This window comes from Ciconia boyciana, chromosome 1, assembly GCF_034638445.1.
Source record: "Ciconia boyciana chromosome 1, ASM3463844v1, whole genome shotgun sequence".
Taxonomy (NCBI): domain Eukaryota; kingdom Metazoa; phylum Chordata; class Aves; order Ciconiiformes; family Ciconiidae; genus Ciconia; species Ciconia boyciana.
In genome coordinates this window covers 44,531,873-44,559,680 of record NC_132934.1, presented here as the reverse complement: position 1 = coordinate 44,559,680, position 27,808 = coordinate 44,531,873, and the positions used below count along the sequence as shown (strand labels likewise).

Here is a 27,808-nt window from a genome sequence, read left to right as displayed (position 1 = left end):
ACTCCTCACACATACCAAACTGATGAACTTACCCATTGAAGCAATCCTCCTGTTCCTCAGCCTTGTTGCTAATTCAGATTTTCATTTGCCACCTTATTAAAAATTTTGGTGAAATTCTCAGTGAAATTTACTGTCTCTCCATGTGAAATAAGACCAAATGTCAAAATGTAAAGTATGTCTAACTTGCAAATAATCAAACCCTTTCTGTTCATAAAAAGTATGACACCATTTCCCTTAGGACTTGATCTTTTGCCTGTATCCATTACACAGTCCAGTAAAGCCATATTATTGAGTTTGAACAGATACTAAGCAGGTTCATATATCTGGTTTTATCCAGGCCTTGAAAAGGCCTGCGATGAACCTGTTTTCCCCCCTCTGATAGGTAAGATAAAGACAGGTTAAAAAGACTCATCTACAGCATAGAACATTTTATATATATATATATATATACACATATATAATATCTGCCACCCACTTATTAAAGAAACAGATGTATTCTGCAGTTAAGAATCATGGGAACAGTTAATTTCTAAAATTAATACTTTCTGACATAAAAGCCTTTGTTGTTGTTTTTCATTTTTCAAAATCACTTTATCAGGAAAGCATTCGCATACTTAAGTATGGAAAGCAGTGAGAAAGGCTAATTTCTAATAGGTTTGGGAACTTTTTCATATCTTCTATGTCCAGAATGATTTTAAAAAAACTTATTTGCATAGCTGTAGTAGTGATAAATCAATTATAAAAACAATCAAGGAGCAAACCAAAACCAATCTCCTTCTTCCAGCTAGAATTAAAGCTTTGTTTTTCAATTTTTACTGTATGTTAGGCCAATTGCAGTATGTAGGCAGTACCTGCTCATACGAGAAACCATATTTCTTTTTGTGACAGGAATGTATCTGTAAAAGCATATTTATTTTTCTGGACAATAGTGTATACCCAGTGAGATCAACTGAATATCTGCATTTCTTGATCTGTTATTTTAGATGTACAGATATAACTCTGAACAAGATTCTTTCATTAAATATTATCATTATTAATAGGCACTCATTTGTGTGTGGGTAGTGCCTAAAGGCACTGACTCAGAAGAAATGCCTCACCAGATTAGACAGTGCACACAGATGAAATAAAAAGACAGTCTCGCCTGAGAGGCTTTACAGCGTAAGGTCCCATGCCTATGTGGTGGGTGCGTGTGCATCTTGGTCTAACTGACTGCTCACAGGAGCTGTGCCCTTGTCCAACCATCAGCCTACAAGAATGCACCAGGCTTGTACACTACCAGATCCAGTCCAAGCACATCACCTAGCATTCATTCCCTTGTGCACAACCCTTGCTAAATACCCCTTCTATCACCTCAACAAGATCATCCTAGGATCCTGTCCACCTAAGACATGAATGCCCTCTTGCTGGAGGGAACTCAGACAGCTAGCCTGGCACCTCCATAGCTCACCAGTGGCCAAGGTTATGGCCAAGACTGAGCCCTGAAACAAAGGACACAGAAAACCAAGAGACTCTCTTAGGCCGGGACCCTCCAAAAGGAGTGCCTGAGCCAACTGTGCTATTGAGGCAATAGCAGTTAGCCTCAGACAAACCAGATTTCAACCATGGCTCTTTCTGGTCTTCCAGGTGGCAGCTTTTAATAGTAATTAGCCCCAGTTAAAAATGCTGTACATTCAATAACTCTTCAGACCACACAGTCTTGTCTGTGACCTCCACTCTTTCCCAGAAGGCATTTCCAGCACTTGAGCTCCTGAGGCACCTCAGGACTACGCTCATGTTAGAACTCATTTTGGAGATAATCCAAAATAGGTCCTAAGAAGACTCTTCTGAGACAGAGAATCGGTGATAAAACATAAGAACAAACAAGCTGTCTTTAAAGTAAATAGTCATTTATGAAGCCTTCATCACTGTGTTTCTAGACTGGCAATCAAAACATGCATGCTCTGACAATGCTAATTCTGACCTAAAGCTAACAGGACTTGAGTTTTTCCATAAATGGTTTTATGTCATGCACTTCCACACTGAACCCTCAGTGTGAAATGAAATCCCCTAACCCTAGTCACCACAACTGAAACATCCCACATGGTCTGTCACCTTTGTTTCTAGGGTGTCTGTAACATCAAGAATGGCCCTATAATACTTACGTGCAGTTGCTGGCAGGCACAACCAGCATGAGCCATGGGCATGTTCACAGAGATCGTCAATAAGATACACTTTGTTGGTCCAGTGTCTTCTCAAATCTGGATGCAAGTGGATGCTAGGATTGCCAGGTAATCCTGGTCTTGGTGCATGGCCAGCAATGCCTGATCTGGTGCACCATATGCAGGCAAGGGCTCATACAATGAGTCAGTCGCAGAGTGCAGCAGAGCAGGGTGCAGGAGTCGTGACTGTGCTATTCCACTCCCAGCTGGCTCTGTTCACCTCGGTGGGACTAAGCGAGCCTGGCTGTGGCTGTATGTATGCATTTTTCCAAGGGACCTCAAACTGTGTATTGATTCAGTCGTGCAGGTGTATGTGGGAGAGCATTCCTGGCAGGCACCTCTGTCCTCGATGTGGCATTCTGCTCGGGAAAGGGCAGAGAGTAAACCATCCATGCTGCAGGTGTTTTGAAAACGTTATATGGGTGACACTGCTTCGTGGGATCAGGGCCATAACGGTGTGGGCTCTGCTGCACTGGTATATGATGCATGCCTGGCAGGCCAGGGCAGCTAGGTGAGCTGTTCTGCGGTGTGTAGTCTGCCAGGCTGCCTGGGGGCTGTGCGCTGAAGGACTAAATGGTCCCAGGCTTGCCCCAGGCATTGAAACTAAAATGTTTTCATGACCTCTTTCTATTAAGCAGAGGTGCTGGTCAGGATATTTATACCAGCTTTGCAAATTTCAAGGCAGTAGGTAGCCCAGCTATCCCAAGCCTCATCCCCGTGCTGGGATGGAAAGAGAGACCCATTCCTATGGCACGCCTCACCTCTGCCTCAACAAGCACTACAAAAGCTAACTCCCCTTGCTTCTTCCTTGCCAAGCCAAACCTCCCAAGAAAGAACCTCTGGCATGGATGTGCACAACAGCTTCTGCAGCAGTCTGCTCTGTTCCGCCAGCACACGGCTGTCACTAAGAAGATGTGTATCAGAAGATATTATAAAGATACAGTTTTGTGGAATCTGTATGTTATTAGACACTTACACTGCTAATACAGAAAAAAGAAATTTAATTTCATTATTCACTGACTGTATACAACTCAAATCCCTTGGACAAAATGTTGTTTTCACTTGTTATTTAAAAAAATAGCAGGCTTTGACCTTTCTCTCTTTAAGCGTTCAGTTTTATTTTAAAAGACTGAAGCAAAGAATCTAAATATGGGTTGTGCCCTTGCCTGGCATTTCGACCTCCTTTATTCTACAAGAAGCTATCAAGGCTACAACCCAAATATCAGTAGTGGCCTTTGTAGGAAGAAATCTATTTTCAAGGTACGGTTAAGGTTAATAGCTATGTTGCTCTTCTTTTTCAGAAGCTCATTTAGCAGCACTATTATGATGAGGATGATGATGATTGATTACTAACTTCTGCCTTTTTGCACAAAACGGACCATTCCTGATTGGCTAACTATAAATGCTGTAATGGTCATTAACTTTGTTGCAGGAACCACTGCCAAAGTGATAAATAGATTTGGTTTACATTAGCTACCAGCCTAAAAGCATCATTTGACCTCATTAATAGATCTAATCAAATCTGGAGTTATGCTCCCTAAGAAGGAAGACTATCCTTTTTAGGACAAGAACTCCGAGGCTTTTTTCTGGTCTCTATAAATACAAAAGTTAAAATTTTGTTCCACTGAGGTAAGGTCACAATTCTCCCCAAAATGCTTTGTGCAAATGCTAGGCGTTCAAATTTTCCTTACTTCTTGTTCAGTCTGGAAGAAGTTAAAACTGCTCCTAGGAGGCATTAAAGCTACCTGTACAAGCCCAGGGAAGCTGTGTTTCTTGGAAAAGTAGTCAGTTTCCTGAAGGAACCAAGAACACAGCGTTTGCGTACACATATCTGGAATTTCATGTTAGTATGTTGAAATCTACATCAAAATTATATGGTTGATGTACAGATATAGCTCTTCAGGTCTGTGGAATGAAAAAGCTGCAGACTGCATTTGATCTCTTAATCCACGTTTCCTACATACTACCTGCAAATTGTTTCTCATTTCCTTCATCTTTACTTCTGCAAGGTATAATTACAACACACTCCTCATTTTTGCTGTGCTTCTCCCTTTGCCTACCTATCAATGTTAGAAGTTATTAATTTAGCACACCTGGACTATGTTTTATCTCATGTTGTGCTTCAGTCTTCTGCTAATTAGCCTGAATTTACACAAGCTCTAATCAGGACCTATACTCAGCTAGGCCATGAGTGTGTATTACAGCTGTAACCCAAAGTTGACAGTTTTAGTTTAGGGGATGACGTGGACCTGAAGGGAGCCTGGAAAGGACTGTTTCATAAGCAGACATATCATCCTGAAGGACAGCACAAAATGTTCTCGTACGGTGTGGATTAATACAGGCAGTTTGTCCCAATGCTTTCTTTGTCCTGTTGATCTTATTGGCTATCAGCAAAAGCAACTACTATCAGTTTATCTCCTAAGACAGCAACTCTCCCTAAAAATCTCATCTAGTACTTTTATCTCCTCTTTTTTTAAAACCTGACATAAAATAGAGGTGAAGTACGGCTCTGCAAGCTTTGGGACAGAGGAGGAACCATGAAAAAGAAGACTCTTTTCATCAACTTCTGTATTTTATTCAGTGATTGTTGCTTATTCTAAAATTTAGCAATGTTGAGAATGGGAACCAGAAATCTGTTATCCCCTCTCATTTTGGCCTATAGTTTGAATTATTTACTACACAATGCCATGACTTCAGCATGAGTCAGAAGTGCTGTCATACATCAGAGCTTCCGGATTGATGAAGGAATTTAATCTAAGTCTCTCCATTTCCTGGAGGAGCACTCCAACTTTCAGATTAATATATAAAAAGTGGCAAGCTGTGCTACCAGCATAGTATCAGAAGACCCAGCCTTGTTCTACTCGTACCCCCCTTCCCCAAAAAGAAGGGCTGTAGGCATCTGTCCTTCGAAGGGGAATTTCCATTCCCTAGTGTTAAGCAGACAGGTGAACCAGTCTGCTGCTCTGAGACATGTGCTAAGATGTGTTTCAGATGAAAACCCACCATTTTAAACCCCTGTATCCGGCTTGCTGCTGGACAGCCAGCCTGGGAGGCTTTTCATCATTCTGAGACCTCTTGACTCCCACTTGTGCTGAGTTTGAAGTCCAGACATGTAATACTGAATGCAGGCTGCAAGCTTTTCTCAAATTATGTCAGTCATTTTTCCTGGATATGACAGAAAGAAATAAATACCCTCTCTCAGTACCAGAGTCCACCTTTGATTATATGCAGTAGGTGCCAGTTTTGCCTTACGCTGCCCAAATGAAAACCAGACACATTCTAGGCACTTACATCCCTTATGGGATCTAATTGTACGAACTCAATTCACAGAAAGAGCATCCTTTTCCTCCATCTCCTTCTGTAGCGTCCTATTGACACTGAGTGCGCTCAGCACAGATTGATCCTACAGGTACGTCCAGGCCAGACTTTCTCCACTAAGTGAAGCATTCTTGTAAGGGCATATTGAAAACTCAGTGCTGAAATGTCACCGGCTTCTTCTGTTCATTGGGAAGAGAATAGGAAATGGAACCTTACGGTAGCTCCGAAAATCAATTATTAGACATTCTTGTTTGACTTTTCTGCAGTAAATGGTCGTCAGGGCCTGACTCAACGGTTCTATACTAGACTTGGATCTACAGTCCTCTGGTTGACACCACTCCACGTTCATTGCTTTTTATCTTTGATGCTTTCTGAATGATGATTTGCTAATTGGTGTAGTCAGAGAAAAGTATTAATTTTGTTTTAAAGAAGGAAAGCCAGGAGAGGATGACCTGTGACTTGCTTTCAGGATCACAAAGAATGTCACTAAAACTTGGGAGTGGTCAATCTAACTCCATGCCCAGTGTACACTTCTCTCCTGAGACTGGCATATTTCCACTCTAGTAATATTTTGCTCCAGTATTTACAGTCAACCTTAGCAGCTGCTCTACACGGACACCTTTTCTTATTGCTATTTAACAACCACTGCATCCCCTCGTTGCTCAAAAGTGCATCCCACTTATTAAAATCATTTAATTAAAATCCATTCTTCTCATTGGGTTAATTTCATTGCTACTGATCAAAGAGGCTGAAAAAATGGTCTAATCTTAAAATTAAAAGTACACAGCAGAGTTCTTGCTTCTGTCCCTGTATAAATACAATCGAACCTGAAGTGATTAGCCCCAAGTTTGGCCAGAATAGAGAAATAAAAATTAAAAGAGAATGCTGTAACTAAGCATAGGAAAAATAATCACTTCGGGAATTAGAAGTCAGGGTTAAAGGCTCATTCTGCTGAAATGAATGACCACAGTCCTGATGACTTCTGTCCAGCGAGGATCCCGTCCCTGGTTCCCAATTCCTCTTGCAAGTACTCTGCCAGTAACTAGAGAAGCAGCTGTGCTCTCTTCTAATAAGGACTTTGCAATAGTTAATCGACAATCCTTTCAAACCTGTAGCATCACCAGTAATGAACAATTAATCCTCCATCTCCTCAGAACTGAGTTAAGCTCAGAATAGAAAGGGAGAGGCAGCAAAAGAAAATGGACTCTGTGAAGCATGAAGAAATAAAAATGAAAAGATCATAAAGAAAACAAACATTAAGGGTAGAAGAGCAATCAATAAAGTCCAAAGCTTGCAAAGATTGTCTTGGAAAATAAGTACTCTAAAGGAATTTAAATAAGTATAAATGGAATTCTCAGAAAGATTTATTTAAGAGTGAATTAATTCTTCAGTGCAATTTCCTTTTTTCTTCCTTTGCATGATTGTCTCTTAGGCTACTTCACTTTCTGCATATGGTGCCACATGACAATAACAACACATTAATCTCTAAGTTATATATGTTCTTCCATAGTGATTATTCCAGCAAGCAAAAGGTTAATGCATTTAAATGAATGCAAATGAGATGGTGGTTTGTTATTGGCTGAAAGTGCCTCAAACCAGACTAATAGTGATACACAGATGAAACTTTGCATCCGCAGTCTAATTAAAACTAATCTAACTAAATATGGTGCATCTGTAAAGCAGCTTGAGCACTGCAGAGAACACACAGAATTCCTTTTATAGTTGGAAAGAGCTTCCAAGAGCCAGTGTGTCTGCCATTTCACTTTATTTGGAACCACTTTAATAGCAGGTGAGTAATCAGCAAATAAATTCTCCATACCTGCTTTGGAATTGTTCATTCACAGAAGCAGAAGCAGGGATAATGTATCCACAGATACATTATAACAGCAACGGAGGCCACATCGACTAGGGGAGGTAATGTCCTTTCATTAGGCAAAATGATACAGTTGAAAAAAAGAAAAAAGCTTCAAGCTGTAAGTCATCCTTCAGCCGCACTTACTAAGGCAGAACTCAACTACAAAAAAACACTTCTGCAGATGTGTTACATTACTGACATGAGTTGTCCACAGCAAAATCAGGCATGATCAAAACCTTGTCTTGTCAAGGGATTTCTTTTAAAATATTCTTAAGACAAAATCACTTTTTTTTCCTGGCAAATAAACATTCCACAGACATTGTATGCAGTATGAAAACTTATTGCTTTCAGTTGAAATTATGCCAGAAGCGATTCTAGCACTGAGAACTAAAATGGCCATGAGGTAATAAAATAATGCGCATAACCCTCTACCCAGCATACACACTACAGGCTGTGAGACCAATGTAAAAGAATAAATTCCAGTGATTTGCCTTTTTTCTTTCCCTCTCAAAAATTCAGGTAGGAAACTTCATGCTAGAAAACTGTCATGCTAGAAAAATGCTTAAGTCAGCAACTCTCAGATGAAAGAAGGCCAAAGGAACACAACTCTTGATGAAAAGTTCATCACAACATACTTCCATGAGGTATTACAGTAGACAAAGATACTCAACATATTCCTGCCTTAGAGAAATAGTCTGAACTGTCTTGATCCTGTTGCAACCTAAAATAACTATGTTCGTAGAAAGCCAAAGATATGAAGGTAGGGTGCTTGGCAGGAATCTGAATCCATGCAGGGTAAAGAGGCTCTCCAGATCTCATTGTTATTCTTCTTTCTTCCTTTCTCAAGGCTCACCAGATTGCTAAAATGTTGAATTTGGTAATATCCAGATTGCTAAAATGTTGAATTCCAATATGTCCTTGACTCTGTGGGACAGGCAAGGCTTTATATTCCTGGTAAATTCTCCACATCAGGCCAAACTTTGTGTTAGAGCAGATTCATAGAATGAGAGCATGCAAGAACTATACTGTAGATATGACACTCTCCTAGAAGGCCAGCAAATTGACTCTTCCTATTGTTTTAGATGACATATTCACTGTATGAAAAATTGAAATAGGCTTGAGAGTAGGGCTCTGGAGACTTCTCTTGGTTGGTACCCTAACCAGTGAGCTATTTACCCCACATAAGCCAGAAGCTAAGCCACCTCTCCCACAGGACAATGTTCCTGAGTCCCTGGGTCTCCCATGGAGGATTTCTGTATCAGCCTCAGTGAGAAGGATAAGTAATGCATTCTCCATGCAGTCTAACCTATAGCCCATAGGCTCTCTCTCTTCTCTATGGGGTGAGATACATGGGTTTAAACTTGTTTAGGCTGAGTACGATGCAAGCCATGTTCTTCCTCCTCTCATGATAGTGCCTTAACAACTATCCTTATTACATAACAAAATCAGTGACAACACTATCAGCATTTCCCTTTCCTTCTTTAGCCCCAATGTAGCCCCACTAATTCCAAGAATGAAAATACAACCTCCAAGTAAAAGAGCAATAGATAAGACAGACAAATCCCATAGAAAAAATTGGGTCTGCTATTTGAAAAAATGTGCATAGAGGGCTCTATTATCAAAAAGAAATCATAAATGATGAAAATTCTCAAAATTGTCCCATTAAAGTAATTTTCTTTGCTGCCTGATGTTTCTACACAAGTAGAGCTCTGATTTGAGTCCTTTCAGTTGTAAACAGGTCCATTAATTTCAGCAAAACTATGCTGAACAATGTTTGTACGATTATGTCTTGAGGTAAACTTACAGGAAAAAAGCACTGCATGTTTTTGACAGCATTCCTTTAACCTAGGAAAGATAAGTGTGGTGATTCATAGAAAAGGGATATTTTGGTAAGTCATAACTAATTTTCAAATGAAATGTCAGTCTGAAATTGCTAATCAAATAGTCATTTTCATGGTATTTTTCTATATGCTGGTGTGAAACTTACTCCAATGTAGAAGCTTGCAAAAGGCATCTTTCATAATTAAGGTGAGGTTTATGTGCTTCACAGGCTGCCACAGAGGCCCATGCAGCAGAACAAATATCCCCCTTTGTGGATATGTGCACCGACGGGTAACAGTACTGTGCACTACACTAAAAAGCCTTAGGGTAGCAGAGACTTCAAAAAAATTGTGTTTTCTTTCTCCTAAATATGTAACATGAAGAAAAGTTCAAAATGAAAAGCATTTAACTTCATATGAGGGAAATTTTATTCAGATCTAGATTTTCTTGATGTCATATTTTATCACAGTATCATACGTTCCCTAGGGAATGAAAAGGGGACTGTCAAATACGTTGTTATTTTTACATCATATTTTGATTCCAGTGCAATTTGGAGCTTTTAGAGTGTGGTACAAACGTGGCTGTATATACATTGCATTAAGGACATTGCATTTACTTGTTTTACTCTTTATGATGTATTATTTAACTTACTAATTAGTCATTATTTATTTATTGTTTGTGTATTTTTATTTATTATCTTTACTATTACTCTTGTATTACTTTGATCACACTTTTCTCCTACGTTTGCTCAATATATAGTACTCATAAAACAAACTGCTTTTATAATGCATGAAGTCCTTATTATGGCTCAGCCACCTGTGAATTGTCTTTAAATAAGCACAGAGTTTTAAGCCACCATAAATATAGAATGGTATTTTATATATGGTGAAAACCAGATAAGATACAAGATGCAGTAAGATAGAAATTATTTTTAAAAACAACATAGGACATCTGATGCAAAGTTTCTAAATTCTTCTAGACTTAGAAGTTGACTATACTGGTGAGCACAACACTTAAAATTTGAATCTTAACCCTGTGCTGCCTTTGCTATATTTTCAATAACTAAGGAATGCAGCAAAATAATATTTGCCCAAATTATCTCAGAAATAAATCTGTGAATATTTGCCCCACTTTCTGATCACTGATACTAGCATATTACTCTGCAGTACAGCAAAATTAGGACTTATTTGGTGAAATCTCAAAAAGGGTTTCCAGAAACTAGTAGATAACTTCTGCTTATTTTGAGATGACAGTTTGAGCGTTTCTAATCTGACTTGTCACAAACTTCTGGATCTCCTACGTGGTGAGGAGCCTCTCCTTGAGCTGAGGAAAAGGAAGACCTCATCAATACTCCTTTTCAATGGAGCTTCGGAGCCAAAGTTATGGCTACATACAGGAACACTATAGTATACGAGAAGTGAGGTTAGCAGAGGTAAAAATGGGCCATCAAATTTTATTGTTGTGGTGAAACAGTCCTTTAATAAGGGTAAAGTTTTTGTCTCCATCACCTGCAATACGCAGTAAGCTTGGAAGTTAATATTTTTGTGCTGTGACTAGTATTCAACCCATCCCAAATCATAAATAACTTATGTTGGCAGTGTTGTCCCAGGAAACCCCACTAAAGTAAGTGAAGCTAGTTATATTTATTCAGGCACATCATGGTAGAGGTGACACTTGATGAAAGAAGAAAGCCTTCCCTGGAGCAAAACTAAATGCCATTTAAGTCACTGCTGAAGGCTTAGAGATCCAGTATCTCTGCAGTAGCTTCCACAGATTCAACCACAGAAGAGTTAAAAATACCACCCCAAAATAAACGCTACTAAACAGCTCTCTAGTCAAAGTACCTTAATTATGGCCAACATGTACACTATATTTTGATTGATAGCCCTTTTATCCCTTTATGAAAGCAGTTTCTGACAGGCATACCCCTTGCAAGTGGCTAGTACTTATTTAATTGGCCTCACATGCCTTCAAGTTGAGCCAGCTCATGCCAGGAAACAACCTTCTAGAAGCCAGCACTGTAACCAATTTTCCTTTGGCTTCTCTCTAAACTTGGCAATGCTGTGATTTATCCTGGCTTGTCTCAATTGTTGATCCTTACCTGAGGTCACACACAATTTTGCTGACTGCCATTGACATCGCAGGGTTATATACAACACACTTTTCTCTTCTGACTCTCCTCCCAAAAATGTTTCTTGTCCAACTAGTAGCGTAGTTAGTAGCAGTTAGAAAACACTTGAGCAGGGATATGAGGTTTCCAGTTTATGGTTCAGTGCAGGAATGTTCAACATATTCATGAGGTAAAGAACAACCACTGACAGAAGCCCTGTTAGGCTTGAGCAAAAAACCAGCTAGTCCTACCCTCGTGACTTCTGCCACTGTGACAAGAAAAAATTGTACATTTTACAGTACATTAGTCTTGAAGTTACTAAAAAATAAACATCAGTATTCAGTCTGCTTTGCTAAAATGTTAGTTGAATGCTTTTCACTCCTTCTTAGCAAGCTTTGTGTGAAGTAGAAGGAAAAGTAGAGAAATATTGTTTTATATTTATTCTTTTTCATCAGAAGTATCCTATGGCAGATAGACAGCCTGGAGAACAGAGCAGAGACTAGCACTGGCAGGGAGCCTTATGCCTCTCTCAGCCATATGTCAAAAAAATTTCAGAGGCTTTAACTTTCCTTTTTCCTCCTGTAACTGTATTGTCCGTGAAAGTCTTAGCATGGCAAAACTGGTTTTTTTCTGGAGAGGCAGAAAGTGTAAGTGAGAGGAGAAGGTGCTGTATGATGAGGGAACCAGGAAAAAGTAAGGACAAGAGGCAGTAGATGAAAGATGGTGAGAAGAACTGGAGTTGTAAGTCACAAATTGGTTATCGTTTACTTTCATATCACAGATGTGACCTCTAATGCTTACAAGCCATACATCTCATCAACATACGCTGTAATAGTAGTTCTCAGAACATCAGACCTATTGACATGGAGATTGTGAAGACATATACTGTCATTAATGCTCATCTGTCTGGCGGAAGTAAATGTTGCACCTTCTTGGAGAAAGAATCACTGATTTTTATTTTTTTTTTTACCTTAGTAAAGGCAATTTTAAGTTCACCTACCATCAGGACAGGAACATAGATATTTTACAGCTCTCAATTCTCCACTCCCCAAATGTCAGTACAAACTCAATACTGATGCAAAACCCCTTTATTTTCCTTGCCCCATAAAATACTGTGTGAAAGCAGGGAATATCAGCATAGCTTTGCTACATCAAGAATCCTCACTGACACTTTAGCCTCCTGATGGCTCCCAACCCTCATTCTGACAATGCTGAATGAGTAACAAACTGCTGTAATTCAACATCCTCACAATTTGGGTATAGCCTCATTAAGTTTGGGAACTGGACAGTAAGTACACTCACCTACAACCATAAGCATGGACATAATTTATTTTAGTCCTATGTTGATGTAAGTGTATTATAGCTTGTCTTTACCTCTTACAAAAACCAAACCAAAGCAAAACAACTTTGAAACAGAGAGGCATTATAGCACTTGTTAATCTATTAAAAGTGATCCATCCTAGCATACATGACTGATACAATGTATGCTCCTAGCACTTTACAATTCCTGCTGATACCAGGGGAAAGATTAAATAAGTCTGCCCAAACAGAGAACTATCAGTAGCATTGGAGGCAATCCTGTAATTTTGTCTGCAAGAATTAAAGTACTGCTGGGGTCCAGACACTGAAAGTCTTGAACCTTGTGATAGTCTGATGCTGACTTTCAGATGCTTCTCAGCGCCGAAGCTGAAAGGAGGGAGAAATTAGTGAGGCATCACACCCGCTCCTTGCTCATTGTCACAGAGCTCCAATACACCCACCAAACAGCTGAACAATTCACTAAAGCTCATGGATGACCCAACCCCAGAAGAAAGCTAAACAACATCATCTGCCAGGATCCTGGATCCCTCTCAGGCATAGAAAGCGGCACCGTGGTGGCCTGCTTCCCCCTGAGCCACTAATGCTGAGGAGCAGCAGTGGAGACATGCTGATGCAAGGGCTGCTGTACTTTGGAGGAAGCATAAAACCAATGTCCTCAGCTTTTGTGGTGATGAAAGATCCCCTGGGATTTTCCCAAAAGGATTGTAATGCCTTACAGTCCCATCCAACTCTCATTAAACTAAATGGAAAGAACCTCAATCACTTCTGTGGAAATTGGATGTTTGCAGGGTTGGCCCAAATCCCAAGTGAGGTAATTACATTCTTCCAACCGTTTCCACTGGAAAATTTCAGTCCCCCCCATCCCAAATGATCTCAAAGTAGCACTCTACTGATCATTTAAACTAAACAACTGCCCTAAATGCCATCTTTTTTTGACAACAATAATGAAAATGTGTGTTGTGATAATAAGCCACGTGACAAAAGAGGGTACAACTCTCAGCAAGCAGCCTACTAAAATTAAATGGAAGGTAAAAAAATTACACTGATATTTATGAAGGTCTGAAAAGAAATTTGCTGCTACCACTATACGTGTGTCTGGTACATGTCTCTCAAATTACATTACTTGTAGAGTTACAAACTTTTAAAATAACCATAGCTAAAGTAAAATTAATTTACATTAAAATATGAATTAATGTAGCAGTTCATCAGGTACATTGCAGCATGTATTAGAAATGTAAGTGTTAACAGTCTTGATCCTCCAAACCACTTGTGTGTAACAAATTTAATTCAATGCACTATTCAGGAGCTTAAAGGTTAGTACACATTTAAACACTTTGCTGGATTAAACCTTTTGAAATTCTAATATCTGCTGTGTATCATTTCAGTAACTGAACTCAGCCTGCATACCCAGATTATACTTGCATGGCTATACCAAGTACGAATGTACTTCTGTTGCCTTTCATGTTATTTAGAGGAGTGGTGCAGGTCAGTCAAGAAAAAGATGAGAAAACAAGAAAAAACGTATTCACCAATTTGCACTCATCCTGCACTGCAGGGTTCAGCTAGCGTTGCTATGCCCTCAGGGATTTGGTATCACAAATTATTTTACCTAACATGGACACAATTTAGGGGATTGGTTGTTTGTTTTTAAAGAGGATATATTTTCTGTTCCTTTTCCACCAGGAACTACTGGCATAAATATTCAGTTCAACAGAATAAAAATGCTTCTTGTCATTATCATTATAAAATTATAGCTGGTTTTCTTATTCTAGGTGGCAGTGAGAAGTAGTAGCGATGTTGGACAGATCCATGCACTTTGCTGAATCAAAGCCCAGCTGTCAGTAGGTTCCTAAAAAAAATGAGCTGTTGCAAATCAAGGATGTTTCACAGTTTAAACACTTCAGTTAATGCATTAACTGAATAGAAAAAAGATTTTTGTAAATAGTTTCCCTCTTCCATTTTGTCTCTTCCTACATACGTATATTTGTATCAAGAAAAGCACTGTGCATAAGTGTTTTTGCACCATACAATCACTATTAAATAAATGCACGCTGTTTCAGAATAGTCAAGTCAATTTTGAGATTTTTTCATGCTATGTTATCATCATTAATGTTATGCCCTGAGTTCAGGTAACATTAAGCTTTCTTATTTGTCCACTGGTCCTCTCCACCCCCCATACTATTTTCTGTCATCTTGGCCACCTCGCTGTCCTAGGACTTAAAACTCATCAGTAAATATTTCATGAGGCAAGAGAGTTTAGAAATCGGTATTCTGGAACAGTTTCCTATAAAGTGATTACCATCACCGAGTTGTAATCTAAAAGGCTACGCTAGACTGAAATTTATGAATAGTAAGCTTGCCTTATCTTCCTCTGTCCTCCTTCCCTTGCCCACGCTGCAAGTAAATCTGCACCCATGGCATATTACAAACAAATAACTGACTCTGGGGTTGAGACCTGAAATGCTATATTCCAGCTTAGAGCACGTGTTTGCTGAAAATTGGGTACTGAGGTCTTAGAAAACATGATGAAATAGCTGGCTTTGGAGAAGAAGTGAGGTTTGAAACCTAAAGAAGAAACAAGTCTGAATGTTGGGTTAGCAAGTATATTGCTTGTGCCAATTTTTTATGTGAGTTCTGGCTAGGACGAAAGTGTTAATAAATACATAAATGAACTAACACAGAAGGAAAATAGAAAATTCAATGAACTCTGGTAAGGAAGGACCATAAAAATACCTGTAAGAAAGGTATAAAAATTATTATCAACATTGTTGACTACATGAAGAATGTATTGCCTCTCTATAAACTGTTTCCAGAAAAAAAATTCTGACGTCTGTCCTAGTCCTGGAGGCTTCCTCCCCGTTGGGGTACAGCCATATGGGGGATGGTCCTGACACAGCTCTAGGGGCAGAAAGCTTCTCATGTGGAAATTACTTTCAATCCTATCGGCAGCTCACCAGCTTTAGGATACTCCTTCTCCCTTTCTCTTCAAGGAACTGCCACCCCTACTCCACTGTGTCAAACAAATGGTTTGTGTGGCTGCTTCAAACTGCCAGAAAAGGTTGAGCTAAGGATGCAGTCTCAAATACCTGAGTTCCTGGTCTTCCTGAGATGAAAGGAAATCGAGGGATCGAGCTGGAAAACTAACTTGGATCTGCCTTTCCTGCAGGAACAGCTAGGAAAGAAATGCAGGATTCATGGGGTCAGACTCTGTAGCCTAGTGTGGGACATTTGTTTAAAAGTAAGGAACCCTAAATACCCAGTATTATTTGCTTATTTTGTCCAACGGCATTTCACAGCAAAATGCATATGCTGTCCTTCAGCCAGGTCTCTGGTCCAGTGAGTTTCCTTGCTCTTCATCGGATTGTACATTGACAGAAGAGAGTGAACCGATCACTCTCAAAGTGAGAGAAATCAGGTCTCTAAGCCCAGGGAAAGTGTTTTCAGGCTGTGAATCCGTCTGTTATAAGGGCCTAACCTAGGGCTCTTCCTAGATATCAAAGTCTGTGAGACCAGTACCATTTCAGACGTATCTCCCTCCAGTTTTTCCTTCTGGATAAACCTGGGCCTCCTGTTTCTGAGTTGTTCTGAAGAGAACCAAGGCATTTAACTCAGATTTGTGAATTTGACTCCCAGAGCCTGGTTCCTAAAAGCTAAGCCTAGAAACCCTGAACATTTCTGGAGCTCCTTTTCAGATGTCGTTTGAAATGCATTTCCTGTCTGAAAGGACAAACCTCATCTTTCATTTTGGTGGCTCTTGCTGCAATAGGGAAACAGTGCCAGCTACAGTACTGAAACATGCCCCCAGATGATATAGGGGCTGTGAGCAAATTAGGGAGCTCTTGCTGAAGTTGATAATTAAGATTAGATTCAGATTCAGAAACCTGCACAGGAGTAGGCAGATGGCTCGCTCAGCTGCCAGCTGGAACTCAGCCTTCATGAGGCAGTCATTCAAGTTCAGCAACACAGCTTCCTTCTGTGGAGTCAGAGCAAAGTTTACCTATACCAAGATCTTTCTGAAGATTTGAGGCCACCTCCACAGCTCTTGCAAACTGGCTGCATGTTCTGGAAGAAGTAGAGATTTTCAGATCTAGACCAGTTCAAGATCTCGCTTGAAATATAAGCCAAGACTTAAGGAATGCAAGAAAGACATAAGGAATGCAAGAAAGGATGCTATGGACCTACAGGGATTTATAGTCCCTCAGGGAAGACTTTAGTTTGGATAATTCTCAGCAGCAAACTCACCCAGTCCTAAGTAGAATAGTTAACAATAACAACAAAGAATGACATTCTATTTTTCATCTGTGCCAACTTACAGTAGTGCCTCAGAATAACAGAGGCTTCATTATCTGCTCGTGGTTCTTATAAAAATGCAAGAGAGTATCTTCTAGCTTGCCACAGTGCCTAGGCACAAGTAGCTGAGATAAGGATGGAATATCAATCTTAACAGTAATTCCTATATTTTCATTGCCCATTTATACCATACTTTCTAAAAGCAAATCTATTAACCATAGTCCCAAGTGCTTTTTTTCTTTTATGCAATACGTTGCTGAGAATCAGTCTTTAAATGTATTCTCGATTTTAAGTTCAGAACAATTGTTCCATGAACTCTCTTTATAAAGCATTTTCAGAGCAAGATTACAAACTGAATTATAACAGATAATGGGTAATTTCTGTAGACACTTCATCTGCAGGTAAGTTTGAAAAAGACGAGCGAAGATTGTGTTTATTTTATGTATGTAAACATAATTTTAGTGCACTTTCCCTCACACAAGGTAATGGCATTTTAGGATACATTCCCAGTACTGAAAGGAAGCCAGCAACCATGTTCAGCTTTCTGCTTGTAAATTGAATTCTCTACTCAATTTATAAGGCACTGACACAACTTGACATATCTACAGTGCAATAAAATACCTATCAGAGTCATTGTAACATATAAAATAATAATCACAGTGATGTGCTAGAGGAGAGCCTTGGGGGTACTCTGGCACCCCTTGTTAAAACCCTGTCACCAAACCAAAGGTAGGTGCTCACCCTTGTTTCTGCTATAGATGAATTTCATCCCCATGGCTGTAAAAGTTAATCTGAACAAGGTTTTTTGTTTTCTTATACTTTGCTGAAATGTTCTCAGCATCATGTGTTTTACAGGAGAATTTGCTTCTCCTTCCCCTTCTTTCAGGTTATACAACTCAAAACCAACTGCTGTTTCTGAAAACAATGTTTCAGACACATGTAATCAATAATGTATAATTCTCTTTGACACTGAGGTTACGCTCCAGTGTGCTTCTGGCTAAGAGACAGTATTTCCCTTCAGATGGGACAGTGCATTCTCAACGTGCTGTAGAAGAGGACATGGGTTTAACATGCGACAGGTTCCCCCTTTGCTGGGGACGGAGGGTGCTGCAGCTGGTGGTCTGGTTCAAGTTGTAGGACTCTGCTCTTCTCATCTCTCTTCTCCTCCTCGGCTTGTCCGAGGAGCCAAGATAATGGCCAGAACAGGAATAGGGTCCTCTCTCAGACCGAAGTGTGTCAGATGTGTGGGTTGAGCTTGCTTTGATCAGAGGGATGTGTAACCTCCTGGTGAGCACGTGTGCTTACTGGTGCTGGATCAAGCTATGGTCTGCAGCAGCACTTTTGGGACATGCTAGAACAGCTCGTACCTCTAACAGCCCGAGGTTCCTAGCTCAGTCCTGTATGAGGATCAAACTGGCAGCTGTCATGGATCCAAAAGTTTAAGTGCAGGACATGTCAAGGGGATCCCATCAGAAGGCATATGAAAATAACTCACGGATTGTCAAAATTTTCTTCATGACAGAATCAATCATTAAAATATCAACAGAGTGTAATTCAGCAGGATCTCAGACCATGTGCTCTTCCTTCCAGACAAGGATTTTCATCCATGTTCTGCTTCATGAGTTTTTCACTTCCATTCTTCCACTCCTCAGTATCTATTTAGATACTTTGAACTTAATAGCTGTATTTTCAGGACTCCTAATTTCAAGCATTCAAAATATGCTGGACCCCCTAAATATAATGAGGGTATTTTTATATTACAAGTTTATAAAATAACAGAGTTGAATTGTTTTTCTTTGTCTCACAATTTTTGTGTCTTCTGGATGTTTGTGGGCAGTATTTTCAAGCTTTTTCCCACCAGCAGGTGATCTAGAAACTTTTATTTAATGAAAAAAAAAAATTCTCAAGTTCTCATGCAATCACTGAACTCTGGGACTGGGGGGTTCAGGGAGAGAACAAAGTAATCTGAGATTTGCATTTAAATTGCTATATTTAGAAATAATGATTTTTTCCCCTCTACTATTGTACTGTAATAGCTCTTGTACTTGGTCTGTGTTCCAGAATAAATCTTTATTTCTGATTTCCCCTGTTTCTTTCCCAGTGTAAAGCTGCATGTATTTGCTTGGCATGAACAACTGCCAATGATTTGATGATAGGAAGGGAAACAAAAAGACTTGAATTTACGCCTTCCCATTTCCTCCAGCACTGTTCTTCAGACTTTCCTAAGCATCAAGAAACTTCTTTCTTTATTCTCCTCTAAATCTCTCCTTACAAGTCCTCTTTGCCAGGATACCTAAACAGAGTTTGCCAATGTCAGACTGCTCCTAAGCTGAGATCACTACTTATTGTATTGACAAATACACGTGTGTACATATCTATATAAGTATCTACATGAACATATGTATACATAGTCCTCATTTTCTGCAGGCAGGCAGCTATTCCTTGCCTCATATTTAGACAGGAAGGTCTCTGAAACAAAGACTCAATTTTTTTCCAGCTAACCTAAGAAGATCTTAGGCAATGACAAACACTGGTATGTGCCATGGAAATATAAGTAATAGCTATTGCTGAGAACTTTACTGTGATTATATGGTATTTGTCTCTCTCTATTAATGCAGTTTTGAAATCTGAAAGCATTCTATTATCAGCATTTTGCTTCTTTTTTATGAACTTAGAAAAGAATATGCCCTCTCTTCCCTGTGCCAGTGACACTTGTACTCCAGGAACCATTAGGAGAAGCAGTGAAACGAACAGGCTGAATTTATTTTCTGCAAATTATCAAGCTGGCAGCTCCACAAAAATTAAGTTTCAGAAAGACCCCATGCACAAAGTCCTCAATTTTCTAATAATAGACAAAATTCAATAATATCTCCTTGCTAATCTTGATGTCAAATAAGAATGAAAATTAAGAAATGAACTTTATTGCCATTTATCAAGGGTAATAAGAACTCTTAATACAACCTCAGCTGGTCAATCAAGAAAGGCAGAAGGGCAGAAAAGCAGAGATCAGCAGGGAGAAAAAAATGGTGAGGACTGTTTAGGATGACTGCTGAAAGCTGAAACTTTAACTTAAATGGCTAAACACATAAATCCAGACTTATTTTATTTGCTAATTTACCCAAATATATCTACAAGTCTGTACTTCAGCTTACTAAGCTATTATTTAGAATTAACCCAGACCTCAGTCTTACAGTTATTTTTACATTTTTTATTAGAGTTTCCTCTATAGCCTCCAGTCCTGTTTTGTTTTGACAGCTATTCACTAAGCCAAGGAGAGGTAAATAAACCTTTCTCTGAATATTTGCAAACAGAATGTGAAACAAGTCTGCACAGAACATTGGGTTTTAGCTTGAATCATCACACAGTTTTGAGCTCCTGGTTTGGGGGATTATCAGTCAGTTGTACAGGATGAATCAAATTTAGGGGTTTTGAGCACCAGCTACTGAGGCCAAATGGAGTTGCAAGCCAGCCAAACGTTTCAGAATAAGGTTGGTATGGAAATGTAACTTTTTATCCAATTACAATGTAAGACAGCAAAGAGCATTAGAAATATGCAATAACTTCCAATTAAAGAGGTAATGATAGTATCCGGGATTCAATGCATTCAGTATTACAGCTATTCAAGATTATATGAGAAGCATTAACAGAGTATCATTATTCAGTCAGATCTATGCTGGAATTTTATTGGTTTTTTGCTGTTTTATTTACCTGACTGGCAGAACGAGGTCTCTGTTCATATGGGAATGTGTTCTTAGGAAACACATTAAGCTCACTTTGCTTTTACAAAGATGCTTATTAAGTAAACTAATGCTGACTGATGTTAAGTTTTAGTTTTGTATGGTTAGTATCAGTATCTCGACATTTAAAGCCTCCACCCAAAAGCTGTTGCTGTCTTGCATTCCCATAGCCTGCATTCCCATAGCCTTGCTAGAACCTGCTTACTGTAAATGTATGGCAGATATTTTCCTAGCCTGTAGACAAAGGCCCAGATGGAAGAGAGCGTGAGAGGGAGGAAGGAACGAATCAATATATTTTATAAAGTCTTTTAATGCAACTTTGTTTTCAGAAGAGTAAGTGCCATTTTATCTGCTTTGTTTTACCCCCTTCTTCAGGTGTTGGAATTACTACGTTTAAAATGCAAAGTGTAAAAGCAGAGATGGTGCCTTTTTTCTCCCTTCTGGTAAACAGCTTAAAAATTCTGCAGATTAAAGATAAATTGGGACAGAAAGTATAAGAACCAATTAAGATAGAGTGACTTTTATACACAGTGCAGTTATGGAAAAACAACTGTACTGTGATTATGCAAATCAGCCACTCACAACCAAAATGCAGGGATTTACATAACAGAGAAAAAAATTCTTCACAGTTATGCCTCAGTAACCTTACAGGATTCTTGCACTTTAATTGTATGACTCACTGTAATAAAATGATCCCACTTGCTTTATCCAGAGTAAAATATATGTTAGGACATCGCCATTATGAATGATTTGTGTGCTTTTGGAAGCCTACACTCTCCTGACACAAAATGTGGAGTATATTCTACTTTAAAGAGATACAAATCAATGAAAAAAACAGTATTTCTGCTTATATCTATCAAAATTTTAACTGGGTTTACGTACTGCATCACTGCTCTTGAAATAAATATATACTAATATAAATAGGCCCTCTCTTCTTGGAACTTTTATTTCCTCATTCTATTAAATTCATGCATTTTTGACAAAATAAGACTTCTCCGGTGCATATATTACAGGAGGAAACATCAGTATAATTTAAATTGCACAGACCCTATCTTGTAGTTCTGCAAAGTGAGATTTTAATGGGAATCCTGATATTTTTAGTTAGTTAAGTATGTCTAGACTATTTAATTTGTGACTTCTATGTGTTCTACAAAACATATTATTTTAAAAAGATGACTGTTCTATTATAAGCCACATGGAAGGAACAGTATTTATTCAGCTGGGTGTAGTTTGCTGTACCTTTATTTTTGTCATCATGTATTCCACTATTTGAATGTGTTTTTTTATATAAGCATGACTTGATATTACATAATTTCTATGAAGAAACAGAAAGAGGAGACTATACATAAATTAGCCCTTACTATGGCTCGGCTTTTTTATCACTCAAACCAAGCTGATTGCAGGTGAGCTTTTTCACAATATGGGTACATTCTACCCTGTTGTACATCCATTATATCATGATGGCTTATTTTCCACCTGCGGACATCTTAGGCAGAGGCAACTAAAACATTTAATTATTTTTCTCTTGCACATAGACAACAGAGCACTGAAAAAAAAAATCCTCTTGCAGTAACTACTGAGCTTTCAAAGCCTTCCCTGTCATGTAGGGATAAACACGAGACCTGTGGAAGTTTTAAATGAGAAAATACATGAACTAGAAAACAGGCTTGTCAAAGACCTGCAAAGATTAGACAACTTGCTGACTATAGCATTCCTCTGCCATGTGTAAGACTTGGGGTCAGGTCTTCAGTTTGAATCTACCAGAGGAAAAACCTGGTCCATGGTCTTGGAAGTGCTCTTAGACCCAAGTATGTGTGCTGTCCCCATGGGGTCCCTTCACCATCTTTATTCTCTCTCACACAGCAAGAAATTCCCAGAAAGGCACCATAAAAACAATTTGGCTGGAACAAATTTACATTCTGCTCTGTTTTAAGAGAGATTCTAAAAAAATTTGCAACCAGCTGTAAGAGGTAAGGTCTGACAACTTTTCTACCATAATTAAATCCTCAGCTTTTTACTAGGCTAACAACACCTCGTTGGCAACTCCCTACTGACATAAACCAAACAAATAGTAAGGAAATGCTATAATCTTCTACTAGGGAAATGAGGTCTCCTCTCCCCTCCTGCCCCCAATATTTTGGAGACAGCCTACTTAAACTTATTTGGTGATCTGTTTGTGTTAGTTTACAAATGAGAAACACATACAGACCTGTCAATTACAGTCCTTTCACATAGGATTTGTTATTGGGGAAAATGGGGAAAACTAAAGTTATTTGGGATATAAAATGCTCCAGCATGTCAATGGTACTATTTCATATTTAAATATTTAAAAAAAAACATGCCCAAGCCCTTTGCCCCTTTGTAGTACAATGAACATTCAACTTTCTTTTTGAAATGGCAAAATTAAAAAAAAAAAATATATACACAGCAGAATGTCATGTTAAACAGTCCCAGTATTTGGTGGAGACGCTGGGAAGATCCAATCACATCTGCAGCCTCTAGAAAGAGAGCAGACAATTGGCATGGGATTTGTGACTACCCCAGGTTCATTTCTCTATTCCACCACAAAATTACTGCATGGTCTTGGATAAGAGTCCAGATTTCTAAAATGGGGGCAATATGTTCTGTTCTCACTATCAGCATAAGGGACCATATTTTATAGATACTATAATGTATTTAATAATAAATAAGAGTTGTCTTATGGCCTAGTACACTTTTCTCAGTAAGCACTTTCATAATGTAATAGTAGGTTCTTTTTTTTTGCATGAACAGAAAGAAAAAAGTTATATTCAGTCCAATCTGGAAAGATTCTCCAGATTGGACTTTCCACTTGTTTTCGTTGTTGTTTTAAAAAAGTATGCAGCAGTGCATTCAAAGTTCCTCTGTGTCTACAGACCTTTTCCTACACCTACCAATTACAGAGTTCCCCATATTGGAAACCATTCATGCCTTTGCTATGTTAAAATCAAAGTTTAAAAATAAAAGAAAATCTACATATAAGTGTAATCTACCTCAATTACATAGCATGGTGATAAAAATCAAAAGACAAATGTTTCAAATGCTGACTGTTTCTCCCTCAATGTCTTGTCTTTCTTTTTTCCTCTTCTTTCTTCTTCTTGTAGTTTTGTTTTTCCCATGATATCATCAAGCAATTTCATTTCAGTATGGTCTGCACTGGACTGTGCAGATTACCAGACTAATGACATATGGACTTCTTACCACTGTAACACCTCTGTTCTTGTAAGTGAGAATTTCGAGTGACAGACCAAGGCTGTTTGCTATCAATTTTGCAAAAACCGCATCTGCCAGATTGCCAAGATCCATTTCAGAGATAAAAAATCGATTGATATTCTGATTTGTTATCTGTCTTTATCAGTCACAAAACATTTCTTTACACAGATGATAACCTTCTAAAAATGAAAACTCTTACATATGTTAAAATACTTCCCTGAAAATATTTCACATTTACTTATTCTTCTGAAGTAAGAATTGTTAAAGATTGAGTATCTCTCTAATGCCTGCTGTTAAAACACACAAACATATGCAGCCTTCACCTTCATGTCTACAAAAGTGCCAAAATTATCTGCTTGTATCATTAGATATTTTTTCTGTCGGTAACAAAAAAGATTTTTTCTTTATTATATGAAACGACATTGACAATGTTGAATTAGTTGTATATTTAATACCAGTGTATGCATACTAAAACATACCATACAGGCTCAAGAACCTTAGTACTATCATAAACAACAGCAAAAAGCTAATGCTTCTTTTTTTTTACAAATGTGAACAAATTGAGGCCTCAAATTTGAATCAATACTTTCTAGCACAGCCCAGAAGAACCCTGCTGACTTTAACCCTATTGAGTTCACAGAAATATACATTGGTACTTTTAAAGTATTCTGCATAGGTACAGGAAATCATGCAAACAACGTTCAGTGGCTGATCTAACAGAATTACTGAGTGGGAAAAGCATGGCTATCCTCACACATTACTGATGTATTAGAGCTATTTCCTTGTTAAAAAGCCATTTTCCCACTTTTTCTACATTTTCTAATCCCCAAAGACACACAGTTTCCTTATTTTCTCAATATTTATGAGTTCAGGCCAAATTTTGCTTTAGGGTAATATGCCCACACACGTTTGTCATAAACGCGAAACCCTAAGTGTTACTGTTAGGAAATATTTTGCTTATTGGTCACTTGGCCACTGTGAAGTTCTGCCATTCCAGTTTTGATGATTCGGCAACAACTCATCAGTAAAAATTACCAAGACAATCTGACATATCAAGAATAGACTCAAATTACATATCAGTTTGACCCTATTTTTTCTACTCCAATTAATTTTGAGGAGCTTACTAAACCATGTTTATCTTCTGATTTTTCTAGTTTTGACTAGAAAACATTTAGTATGCTGTCTAAATAATGACAAAGAAGAAAATGTCAAGTTAAATCTAATCTGCCAACAGAAGCTTTATAATCAATCAAGTTTTACTTACGTGGAATTTTGTTCAGTTCATTCATGAACTTCTCTTTTAACTTAGAAAATGCATCTTCTTTTCCTCCCCCTCCTCCAGGACTGGCTGGCTCGGTGACATTACTTGGAGGGGCTGCTGCTACTGTGGTAGCTGGCGGTGCTGCCAGAGCCTCATGATGACTTTCACTCACCATTTTAACCCCTGGGTAAGCTGTTGGAATAAAAAAAACACAAGAAAAAATCCTAAAGATAATGTTTAAATCATTGAAATGGATCTCTCATCAATAAAGGACTAAATAGGCAGAATAGCACTTGGTGCTCATGCTTACTGGGTAAATATGACTGCATCAGCATATTGCTTCATGTTCTTCATAAAATATTTATTAGACAAGAGAGAAAAGTCTTTTGCAGGGTTAATTTCAGACAGAATCATTTTATTGCTTAGAGTTCTTCTCCAACGGTGTTGCATTTTGAACTGCTGAATTTGAAACCTCAAAATTCCTGTAAAACTCTCATGTAGATTTACGTTTTGCTCTTCAATTTTGAAAGTATAAGCAAATTGGGTAATAACTGCTCCCTATGTGCAAATTTCACAGTGTATTTACAGAATTATTTTTCTACGAGAGTTACAGTGGTGTGGATCATAGCCAAAGTTTCTATATAAAATAAACGAAGTGATAAGGATATAATAAAAACACTTCAAGATTTCCTGTCAAAGTAATAACCTATTGTTTCCTATTTAAGCAAGTTGTATATTAAACAGAAATTGATTTGCATCCATTTTTATCTGCACTTTTTGAAGGCAATTTTCCTTCCGTTATTTCGTGTGACATTTGCTACTGACAATATTCTCTTAAATTATTCAGATGTCTCACTGGTGTATTCATGAAGCTACAACATCTGTAGGGTACCTAAATGCAGCCATATTGAAATATCTGAGAGGCTGTCACAAACATAATCCTACATCAGCATATTTTAAATTTCATGTTGTTTAACGGGCATTTTGCAAAACCTTTACTTGAACGTACATTACAAAGCAAAGAATTTTGAGCCAGTGGGGTGAAGGTGAGATGAGATGCATAAAGCAGTTCAATATCACAAGAACGTTGGCTGAAATGTTTATATTGGTTTTGAACACATTGTTCTGATTTTCTGCCGCATCCTAAGTATCACTGATCTGAATAATCATTCTGTTTTTCTTCAGAAAACCAGAGGGAGAAAAGGTTTGAGAGATAACAAACATTCGTTATTGCTCTGAGTGTACAATTGGTCTCAGTCCCCAAAGACATTTGGCCTTTGACCTTCTGCTGAGAAATTTAGACATCACCATAGGAAAAAAAGGTAACACATCAAAATTAAAGGGGCATAAGAGCATCCGACTGCATGCAATACAATGAATCATGATCTTTCCTGCCTTACATTACTGTTTTCATGGATGTTGCTGAGAGTGCTCAAATCACTAAATCAAGATGAGGATTGGCTTTTCATCCTTCAACTTTACTTCTACAAGCCTGCAGACATGAAGACCTCCAGGCACAGACCTGACTGCAGGCAGAATGAACCTTTTAAATCACCCTCATCATTCTTGTCATTAAACAGGGGTTTGCACACAAGTGTAGTCTGGACTAGAAGCCATTCTCCAATGCTGTCATCTGATGAAAAAGATTTTAACTAAATAGGGGGTTGGCCTTGTTCTACAGAAGCAATTTGGTGGATATTTTGCAGCAATTTTATTGATGCAGCACTGAATAAAGCAGTATTCCCCGCCTGCCCATCACTTCTGCCTTTGCCCTCACAGTCTCTAGGCTAATATAAAATCATGTTGATGTTGACACAGAATATGTATATGACACAGCTCTATAAATATTTCATAAACATGCAGTCTTATCTATTTGCCTGTAACAACATGGGAGCAGTTCACTATCTAAAGCAGACTGAAGTCAATGGAAAGATTCCAGTTAATATCCATGAACTTTGGCTCAAGTCCGATGTCTGCAAAGATTTCCCCACTTGCCTCCCAAAATAACAATCGGGAAAAACATGTAGTGCACAATTTGTGTAGTATGAAATAATGTGCCAGCTATTCCAGACCAGAAGACTTTTTCCATATGCTCTGATGAATGCCAAATACTATGAAGCAAAACATGTAGAGTCATCAGCTGTAAACGTTAGTGCTGTTTTATATTATAGCATTTTGTCAATGAATGTCAGTTAAATCAGAAGAAAAGTTGTATGATATATCATAATTAAATCAAAATTAAATTGCTTAATTATAATATATTGCTTAATTATTTCAGGCCTGGCAGTGGACTATTTTATTTTGTCATGGAAGACACAATTTGCAGTGATGACTTTCAGCTAATTAAAAATTAAAGCAAATGTAATTTATTTGCTTCCAGTTTTGGAGCTTTATTTCGAAAATATATTAGGAGAAAAAATTTGAAGTGTTACACTTTCATTTTTTTAAAAGAAGGAAAAAATAACAAAACAGAGTATTCCTCTGATCTCCAGGAACAATCCTCGGTAGAGTCCTAGTGCAGTTAGAGGTCACTACATCTAATGAGGCATGCACAAATGCTTTGAGACTTGGTACAGAGCCTTCGACCTTTACACGCCAGTGACACTGTCCTGATATTTTAAATAGGTGTGAAGGGGCTGAAAAAGAATCTTGTCTCAGAAAAAGCTT

General features: G+C 38.4%; 1 protein-coding gene across 16 annotated transcripts in view; it reads right to left on the bottom strand.

The window, feature by feature from the left end:
- SYT1 (synaptotagmin 1) overlaps window positions 1-27,808 on the bottom strand; it is a 359,624-nt gene that overhangs the window by 108,940 nt on the left and 222,876 nt on the right. For all 16 annotated transcript variants that reach the window (XM_072864251.1, XM_072864194.1, XM_072864221.1 and 13 more), the window contains one exon: window positions 25,145-25,333. In XM_072864251.1, the coding sequence (XP_072720352.1) occupies window positions 25,145-25,316 (172 nt within the window). In that variant the 5' untranslated portion in view covers window positions 25,317-25,333. The remainder of the gene's footprint in view (window positions 1-25,144; window positions 25,334-27,808) is intronic.